Source organism: Corylus avellana, chromosome ca3 (assembly GCF_901000735.1).
Source record: "Corylus avellana chromosome ca3, CavTom2PMs-1.0".
In the NCBI taxonomy this organism is placed as follows: Eukaryota; Viridiplantae; Streptophyta; class Magnoliopsida; order Fagales; family Betulaceae; genus Corylus; species Corylus avellana.
This window is the reverse complement of record NC_081543.1, coordinates 11,587,369-11,597,432: the sequence shown is the minus strand read 5'-3', so window position 1 is coordinate 11,597,432 and position 10,064 is coordinate 11,587,369. Positions and strand designations below refer to the sequence as shown.

The window sequence follows — 10,064 nt, the reverse complement described above, 5'->3', positions numbered from 1 at the left end:
CCACGTCAGAACTCTTCTGACGTGGTATGTCGCCACGTCAGAAATTCTCTGACGTGGTACACCACCACGTCAGAATTTTCTGACGTGGCAAATCTCGCCATGTTAGAAATTATATCATTTTTTAATTTCCCAAATTTGTAACATTTTTTCTGACGCTCCAACATCTAAAACGTCAGAATTTTCTGACGTGTCTGAACAGACACGTTAAAAAATTCTGATGTGTCACTATTTACACGTCAGAAAAAAATTTATGACGTTTTAAAATTTGCACGTCAGAAATTTTCTGACGTGGCAACAAAGCAGGTACTGTAGGCACGTCAGAAAATGCCCTTTTTTTTGTAGTGTAGATTTCATTTTGAATAAAAACGATTAGGAATTAGGATATATATATATATATATATTTGGCATTTCAAAAGTATTTAAATAAATTTGCCATATAAGAGTTTCTCCATGCCATTAGATGGAGTCATTCAATGGATGGAGTCCATGACACTTGACATTATTTTAAATGGGTTGGGGGATATTTCCTTCATACTGGTTTGGAAGAAATTTATGTCTTTCCATAAAAACCAATTGCATATTTGGAGACATGTATTTAATTCTTTGCTCCTTTGAATTGATTTTGAATTGTACATGAAAATGGCTGAGTTCATTAGTGAAATCTGTAATGAGTGTGATTCATATTCTAATTATTATCTTTCCTTATTATCGTTTAGTTTTTATTTTTATTTTTTTATTATATATATATATACCTCACTATGGCTTTCGATCGATATCGATCATCTGTGAGACAATTGGCTTAACAAGTTTTATGGGTTTGTTTGTGTTAGTAATTCTTGGTGTTACTTTTATCTGTTGTGTAGTGGATGGAGGAAGAATTAGCATGTTCGATGAGCCACAGGTATTCAAATATCTATGAAAAACACACGATGCCAATATCCTTTTGCTCGAATGGCAAAAAGTGAAGAAGAAGATGGAAAAAAAAAAAAAAAAACAGTTGAGAAACATTCAATTCCATAGTACAAAACATAGAAACTTTAACTTGTATGATTGATGCTGTAGTGTGTGATTAATAAGAAAACTATTATTAGATCTTTGCTGTTTTGATGTGCAGTCAGGTGATGTTGGTGAGGTCGATTGTGTGGATATGTATAAGCAGCCCGCATTTGATCATCATCTGCTTAAGAATCACAAAATTCAGGTAATTAATTACAAATCATATTCTTTCAACATTCCTTTTTTTTTTTTTTTTTTGGGGTGGGGTGGGGAGGGGGTCTCCTCTACAAAATTGATCATAATTTACAAAATTATGCAGATGAACCCAAGTTTCTCAACAAGAAGGAAGACAAATGAAGATTTCTTAAAAAGCCAACTTGTGGGTTTCCGTTGCCCACAAGGAATGGTACCGATACGAAGACCTAAAACTGGTTTGAAGTCTTTCTCAAAATCTCATGGTGGAAGCCTTCACACATTTGCAACAAAACTTCCTGGTGAATATGTAAGTTTCTACATATATGTATACTTATCTTGAGTTTTATGATATGCATGTACGTTAAAAATCCTCCAAAGGAGAAGAGGCCAGGATGCTTTAATTTAAGTCATGGTTTTATCTATAATATTCAATAAAAGTTCATTAATTATATGCATGCCACTGTAGATTATCATATTCAATAAAATTTCATTATTTTCTTGAGTGCTTCATGATATATGATATGTATCCAATGCATAAATTAATTATATTCAAATGATAATGACATTAATATTAATTTCTTGACATAGTCTGTAGGTATTGAAACAACTGAGGATGCAACTTACCATGGAGCAAAAGCAGTAATCACGATTAATAATCCACGTGTGGAAGTGGGCCAATACAGTAAAGCTCAAATATGGGTTCGACATGGACCTGACGCTGAAACAAACAGCATAGAAGTTGGATGGGCAGTAAGTCAACAATCATTTCATATATATATATATATATATATATATATATATATCTTCTTCTCATTTACACCTTATGATATATTGTTATTTATATATGTATAGGTGCATCCTAAATTATATGGTGACAATCGCACACGACTTACTGCATATTGGACTGTAAGAATAGATCGATTTTTTGTTCCAATACCTTGTGTGATCCTATGAAAGATACTCTTAATTGAATCCATTTGAACATGATATCAACAGGCAGATGGGTTTCAAAAAACTGGTTGTTACAATACAGAATGTCCAGGTTTTGTACAAGTACATAATGAATATCACCTTGGTGGATATTTTGCTAATATTTCTGTCTTTGATGGACCGCAATACGGTTTTAAAATGACCATTATTCAGGTAATTTTTAATTTTTAATTTTTAATTTTATTTATTTATTTATTTTTGTACAAAGTAGTAACAAGCTTATAAATTAATGTCCAAAATTGATTGAAGTAGTATTAATTTCTTGGTCTCTGGTTTTGGTAGGATCAAGAAACCGGAAATTGGTGGTTGATGGATGATGATGATTACAAATATGGATACTGGCCGAAGGAGATATTCACTCATTTAGCTACTGGAGCATCTTATCTTCGATATGGTGGAGCAACATTTTCCCCTTCTAATATACAAACTCCAGTACCAATGGGGAATGGTAATATTCCTGACATCAAAGCCGATGAAGCGGGTACTTTTACATTTGTTCAATTTATGAACGCGGATTACCAAATTGTTGAGCTCACAGACAAAATTGCTGGTCATTTCTTCGATTATGGTCCAAATTGTTACGGTGTTGTAATGTGGTCTGATGGCCAAGATCCAAATACGACTGGGTATGCCTTCACCTATGGGGGTCCTGGTGGGCCATGTCAAGATTGATTTTTTTTTTTCTCTGCATTGTTCTCATCAATTAATGTAGGTTGGGTTGAATAATAATAAGATGAAGTTATATCTATTGAGATATTATTCTTTTAAATTGAAATTTCCAGGTCAAGAGAAAAAATTATTTAAAAAGATGAAAAACTCGTATTCCAACTTTTCAATCTTTCCTTGTCAAATTGGTGGTTCACGAAATTTTCATCAAGTTCATTAAAAATTTCACAAGGAAGTCATAAGATAATATCTTATGTTTCATCAATAAATCATTAAACCCCACAATAACAAACATGCATGAATAGAGAGACTTATCTGACACCCCCAAAGGGGGCAAAACCCGATTTGGTGTCTGTAAATAGATCTATGATCATAGATCTATAAGATTCGCTATCATGTGAACTCCCGCGTGATTGATTTATCGAGAACGAATAATCGTTCCCACATACGGCGGTTGTTAGAACAATTTAATTCTCAGAGAATTTCATAGTATAAAATGATATTTCAAGATCTTTTTGTACCCTGTGTATGACCTATTTTTAGGTTGAATAGTTGAGGTAGACTTTGACTAGTCCTTTTTATTTGAGTTGAATTGGGATTGAGAGATGTAGTTGGACTTGGGCTCCAACTCCAATGTAGACTTTGAGTATAACTTTGTGACCAGATTATTCTAATAGTTTCCCACTTGAACTATTTAATTAATAACTATGTGGGCCTGTTATTGGCCCTAAAGCCCAAAATTTGATGGGCTTGTAGTGTAATTTTATTCCCAACAATATTGATGACTTGATTCTCTAGTGCTAGCAATCCACTAATGGGCCACACTAATAAACTAATCCAGTGGAAGCCCAATATTCAAGAAAGTGTATGTTTAGACATGCATAGTGATAGGTTCTTATGGAAAATGTGATCTGTTCATTAAAAAAACAAATACAACCATTAAAAGGGTTTTCAGAGTTGTATTTGTTGGGAAAGGGCCGGGGCACCACTACATTTATTAAAGGGTACACCGATGCATAGCTTGGTCCATCATTTTGCTCTCATTTTCTCAATTCTCCTATGTGATAATCCTTTAATACAGAATTTTGCATTTATGTACTTTTTTGTTTTTGTTTTTGTTTTTTTTTTTTTAATAAAAACTCAAAAACTTCTCATTAAACGTTAAAATCAAGACCGAGCAAGTTGCTCGAGTCTTACAATATCAGCAATACAACATAAGGTGTCATCCCACCAAGTTCTATCCATGACATAATTAATTTGTTGCCTCCTTTGATAAACAATGGGCAGCCTTATTTGCATCTCTACCCACACGCCCACACTTCCATTATGAAAAAGAATTAAGCACAACCATCGTATCATCCGCAATATGCCCAAAACTACTCACTAAAGGGTCAGTTGAGACCAAAGCATCAATGACGACCACTTGTGAATCACTTTCAAGATAAATGTTTTGAGCACCCAAAGCTTGACACAGTGATACTCCATAAAAAATTGCCACAGCTTCAGCTGGTGTGGGATCCTAACAACCCCTCCTAGTGAAACTTCTTGCTGCACACACGTTCCCTTCATCATCTCGAACATCTATCCCAATACTTGAGCCTCGAGGCTTCTTCCTCGAGGCTTCAGCTTCAGCCTTGAGGCTTCTTCCACATGCTGCACAGGATGAAACTCTTCAATACTTGAAGTGGCAGCCCGCACCAGATCATTAGGATGTTTCCTCATGAATGAAAGCATTTCGACGGAACCAAATCTTACGCGTTGTGCCAACAAAATCAATAAATTCCTCCTCTATAAATATACCTTCAGCCAGATGCAGAAAGTTCTCTCCCATAATAGATTTTTTCTGAAAAATTCTCAAGCTAACCCCCCACACGTCCATGGCCGATGGACAAGTCCATATAATATGTACTATAGTTTCCTTCTCTACCACATATAGGACACAAAATATCTTGAATTATTTTCTGCCTCACCAAATTTTCTTTTGTGGGTAAAAGGTTATGACAAGCCCTCCACATAAAATTCTTGCCCGAATTATGTATATTTAGCTTCCAAATTTCTTTCCACAAGCTACTATCTCCCACCCTTGACGAACATTTAGCCTGGAAACTATTTTCTTTCTCTTTTGCCATATGGTAAGCACTACTAACCGAGAAAAGACCTGAAGTTGAAATTCTCATAATATTCACCTTGCCAATCATTTTCCTCCCTTGTGACGTCCTTTCAAAAGCACTTTTTCCCATGTCCTATTATCATTTCTTTTGGTGGGGGTATTTGCTAGGCTAAAGTTTTATTTTATTTAAGAATACATCTTAATTTTTCGAGTATTTTCCTTTTATCTCCTAAGGTGATATAGCTTTTAAAATTACAATTAGATTTGTAATTAATTATTATTAAATTTTGATTAAATGGTAATTTTAAAAGTCACATCACCCTTAGTGGAATAAAAATAAGGTATAAGTCTTATTTAAAGCATTACTTATGTGATGATGCATAATTATTTTATGTCTCGCATGTCTCAACGCTCAAAACTCGAATCCTAGAAAAGATATAGCGTATAGTCCACATATGCCTCGGATAATGAAGAGTATTAATGTTATACTTTACACCATAGTCATATTATTTTGATATAACATGAGCTAATAGTTGTTGAATTTTATTATTATTATTTTTTTTAACAAGGGCTACTAACCCATATATGTCATGTGAGTATAGTATTAGTATGAATGTATGATTGTGGTGTGAAGAATAATATTTCTCTATAGACGAAATTTGTGTTCACGAAAATATTAGTTTATTAGGTGGATTAATTAGTAAATCTTATTCCCATGGGCCATATTTGCATTTGCCAAGATATCCAATATTAATTGACTGAATTATTTAATATGATAGGTTACTTAGAACACATACTTCATTGTTTAATATTATCCTTTTTTTTTAAAAAAAAATGTTCTATATTTATAAGCAAGAATGATTATCTTGACCTCAGGTAATATTCTGTGATCTCTCTGTGTTTCCGTTTATGTCAGAACCATAATGCTTGATCTTGTCCCTCCAGCTTGTAGATGAGGATATGGTTAGGGTTAGGGTTTTCTCCATCAGTGAATGGTCTATCATTTTGATTATCCATGCAAGTCGCTGTTAAGACTGAAGGGGCCACATAGGCATTCTATGAGTACACAAGTGCATTGCTTGAGGTATGTCTTTCTTGTTGCAGATTCTCCACTCTTGTTATATTGTTGAATTTGACTTTATCTATCAATAAAATTAAATTAAATTAAAAAAAAAAAATTGTTGAATTGACTTCCATGGCATTTTTGGTGTTGATCATATCCTCATATATATGGTTAAAGTATATTGGCAATATACAGTTGTTTATGTTTGAGATTGTTGCTGAAACAGAAGCAGAGAAAGTAGCTGGGAATGAAGGTCCAAAGGAGACATGATTGGTGGTTTCTATTTGGATCAATTTGCAATATTGGTTACATTCGGGGAAGGCAAACCATATCTGATTTTCAACAGCTATCACGCACCAGATGGAGTCTTTCTAGAAATGCTCCTTGTGGAATTCAAACTTGGCTGGGCCTTTTTGATTGAACTCATTGCAGAGCTTGTTGAGTTCTTTAGCCAAAACCGGTGCCCCACAGTAGAATACCCCTGAATTGATCCAATTCACCAAAACCACAAAAGTGTTAATTAGCATTGGAAGATATATCTGAATCAGCCAATATTCTTTTTTTCTTTTAATTTTATGGGCTCATGGACATTTTTTCTCACCAATTCTTGCACCAATGTGCTTGGAACACATCATGGAGAAAACTTTCTTCCATTTAGGCCTTCCAAAATGCGTTCGAACCTGATGATATAATATAGGAAACATAAATTGTTATATTCACAATTTCTTATTATTTTAAACTTTTAGAATAAATGACGACTTAATATAGTATTAGAGTCAAAGTTTTGAGTTTGATCTCCAATTTCAATTAAAATAGTCCACCTGAGGATAGTGTTAAAATATTAATTAAAAATTTAAATTCTACATTTACTATGAAATTAATGAGTGCTGCTGCTATACGGTCAAGGCAAAAAACTCATGTTTTCTGCCTTCCACTCAAATGCCGCCACCTCATATTACTTCAACATACAAAATAAGCTTGGTTTTACAGGATAATAACCCACATAGCTTCTGCTAAAAAAAAAAACAAACAAAAAGACCCAAACACCAAACTTCACCGAGAAGCTTGGTTTCACGCTGCCCCCTCCCCAACAGAGACGCCGCCACCTCCTGCACCCACGCCCAGGTCGATCCAACGTCAAGCGATTTCAGGCTATTTCGACTTCCAACAGTGGGCTGCTGGGCGGTGGGCAGCCGCGCGGCTGGACGTTGGATCGACCTGGGCGTGGGTGCAGGGGAACGGCCTGCTGGTCTGGGGAATGGCGTGCTGGGCGGGGGCGGTGGGAACGGCCTGCTGGGCGGTGGGCAATGGGCAGCCGGTGGGCAGGGGGTAGCGGTGGGCAGGGGTAGCCGGTGGGGTAAGAGAGCCGGTGGGTTTTTGGGAGAAATTTTGTAACAATGGTTTCATTTTAAGAGAAGGGGGTGGTATATTCTGGTGTGGGTAAGTGCATTTTGTAAGTTAAAACATGCTTAGTTGTCATCTTCTGGTTGGTGGGCGTAAATTTGGCCATTTACGACCGAACGGAAGATATCCCCGAAATTAATAAGTAGTAAATTATCAAAGAGTTTTAAGTATGTACCCTAGTGCCTGAAACAATGTCCACGCCATTTTTAGCATGGTTGAGTGCTTGCAGCATGCTAATGAGGGCCAATCGGGCGTCTCCTTCCTCATACACACTAGTCAGGTAGTTGTGCATCTCAATGACACCCTGATTATTGACAATTAGTACTGAAATTTCAACAAAAAAGAAAAAAAATGATGCCAGAGAACATTCGCTTTTACCTTTTGATCAAGATCATCAACTTCATCAATGACCCCTTTAAACCAATCAAAGGAGCCTTGCTCCCTCGTTACCCAGTAGAAGTAAGCACTGACATTCGAGATTGAATCCTGATGTCATAAATGTAATTAATTAAGTATTTTACAGTTTAAATTAAAAGTTGATTGCAATATAAAACAAGTTACTTACTGCTGCCTCCTCCATTTTGATAATGTTGTTGAGCAAATCTTTGAGAATACTGATAAAAGGTGTTGCTCCAATCCCCATACCAACAAGTAGCAAGACATCATACTTCCGGTAGTCTTGTGCTGGGGCACCATAAGGTCCGTCGATTAAGAGCTTCGGCCAACTGTTATCTCCACAGAGGAATTTATTCACATATTAATAATGTATCACTAATTCTAATTAATGAGATTATGTAGGGAATTTCCATTAGAAAGCACTAGAACAAAAATGTACCCTTCCTGGGTTGTTTCGTCAACCCTGCGAATCCCAGTACTATTTCCGGCCATAGGAATGGCTTGAGAGAATACCCGCATATATAAGCTCTTGTGTCCAATCACCTAGCTGCCTAATGTGAACACTCAGGTAGTCATCTCCGGGAGCAGATGTAATGGAATATGGATGCCTGCATGTGATACATAAAATCATCATCATGCCATATTACCATATATATATAAAGGATGAAGATAAATTCTAGTGCCCCAAGATTTTAATTACCACTGAAATCTCGAAAGAGTGGGGCATTGGATTAACAAGTATTGCCCGCTCTTGTATTTAAACCGGGGTGGCTTAGACATCTTCAACATCAGAACGTTTCCCGGATATATGGCAACCTAAACAATTTACAATTCAAGTTAAAAGTGAATAAATAAAAAATTAAAGAGAGCAATCATGATCAATTAATTAAGATGAGAAAACAACCTAGAGAGAGTATACATATTGCACATGCACTAGTTCAAGGTGAGTGAATTGTGGTTAGTAAAAATTATTCTCACCTCCAGAAGACGAACAAGATGGGACGCAGACCGAAAGAACCTCAAGGCCCTTTCTCCAGCATATATTAAAACAGGAACTGCAAGATACATCCATGTCTGCATGCATGCATGAATTCAATGTGTCAGCTAAGCTAATATTGATATACTAAATATCCCTTGAAAAGACATATATATATATACCGTCTTCAGGTACCACTTGTGCGCCATATACAGGAATGTGCCATGTACAATGAACAAGATATAAACCGCAACGAATAGGTGGTGCGAATACCAGAAGGAATTGAAACCAGTGCACCTATCAAAGGGCTTGGGCAGCTTGATGAGGCTCCGTCTGAACCATCTTGTTGCATGTGTAAATGCAAGCGCCATCAACACCAGCATTGCAATTCCCGTCTCCGCTTCTATCCCGTTGATCTGACTCCTGTAGCTGGGTTTATGTTTCCCGAAGTCGCGCTTTGTAAGTATTGTCTGATATTCTTCCTTCGAAAGTTGGCAAGCCTAGGAAAATCACAGGTAAGGTGGCTTCCAGCATGGAGAATGATGCCAATAACAATAGCTGCAGCGATATGATGGTCTGCACGGAGCATCGCAGTTAGTTTACATAAAGAAAAGTGAACGTGGATTACCAAATTAATGTTGAGCTCAGAAACAAATTGATGGTAATTTCTTTGATTATGGTCCAAATTGTTACGGTATTGTAGATTGGATTGATGGCCAGGATCCAAATACGACCGGGCATACCTTCACTTATGGGGGTCCTGGTTGGCCATGCCAGGATTTTTTTTTTTTTTTTTTTTTTTTTTTCTACATTGTTCTCATCAATTAATGTAGGTTGGGTTGAATAATAATAAGATAAAGTTATCTCTATTGAGATATTATTATTTTAAATTGAACTTTAACTTGATTAATTGATTGTATTTAATTTATATGACCCATTTCCTATTGCTTGTTGCACTGTAATTTTCATTTTGGATGTAATGTGGGGGAGTCCACCCCTTTTTTGGCGTTTTAATCCCGTAACCCTTTCCTTATTTGATTAAAAAAAAAACTATGGGTTCCTCTAACTAACCAATATAAATTCATATTCTACCAAGACCGGCTCATTTTAGGGAAAAAGAAAGAAAAATGTTTCATTAATGCAGTACTGAATATATACTTTAGAGAAGTTTAATGCACGATATATATATATATATATATATATATATATATTTGGAATTTACTACTCTCCTAAACTATAGTACTGTATACCTTTAGACAACATTTAAA

At 35.8% G+C, this 10,064-nt stretch overlaps 1 protein-coding gene and 1 pseudogene across 1 annotated transcript in view; one reads left to right on the top strand and one right to left on the bottom strand.

Moving 5' to 3' along the window:
• The window catches only part of LOC132174091 (protein neprosin-like), a 3,560-nt gene extending 707 nt beyond the window's left edge, over nucleotides 1-2,853 (top strand). Inside the window, exons 2-8 of the mRNA XM_059585797.1 lie at nucleotides 864-901; nucleotides 1,115-1,201; nucleotides 1,316-1,498; nucleotides 1,780-1,941; nucleotides 2,044-2,097; nucleotides 2,188-2,334; nucleotides 2,464-2,853. Of these exons, the coding sequence (XP_059441780.1) occupies nucleotides 864-901; nucleotides 1,115-1,201; nucleotides 1,316-1,498; nucleotides 1,780-1,941; nucleotides 2,044-2,097; nucleotides 2,188-2,334; nucleotides 2,464-2,853 (1,061 nt within the window). The remainder of the gene's footprint in view (nucleotides 1-863; nucleotides 902-1,114; nucleotides 1,202-1,315; nucleotides 1,499-1,779; nucleotides 1,942-2,043; nucleotides 2,098-2,187; nucleotides 2,335-2,463) is intronic.
• A 3,538-nt stretch (nucleotides 2,854-6,391) lies between these two features.
• LOC132174090 (respiratory burst oxidase homolog protein A-like) lies at nucleotides 6,392-9,385 on the bottom strand (annotated as a pseudogene).
• Between the last annotated feature and the right edge of the window lie 679 nt (nucleotides 9,386-10,064).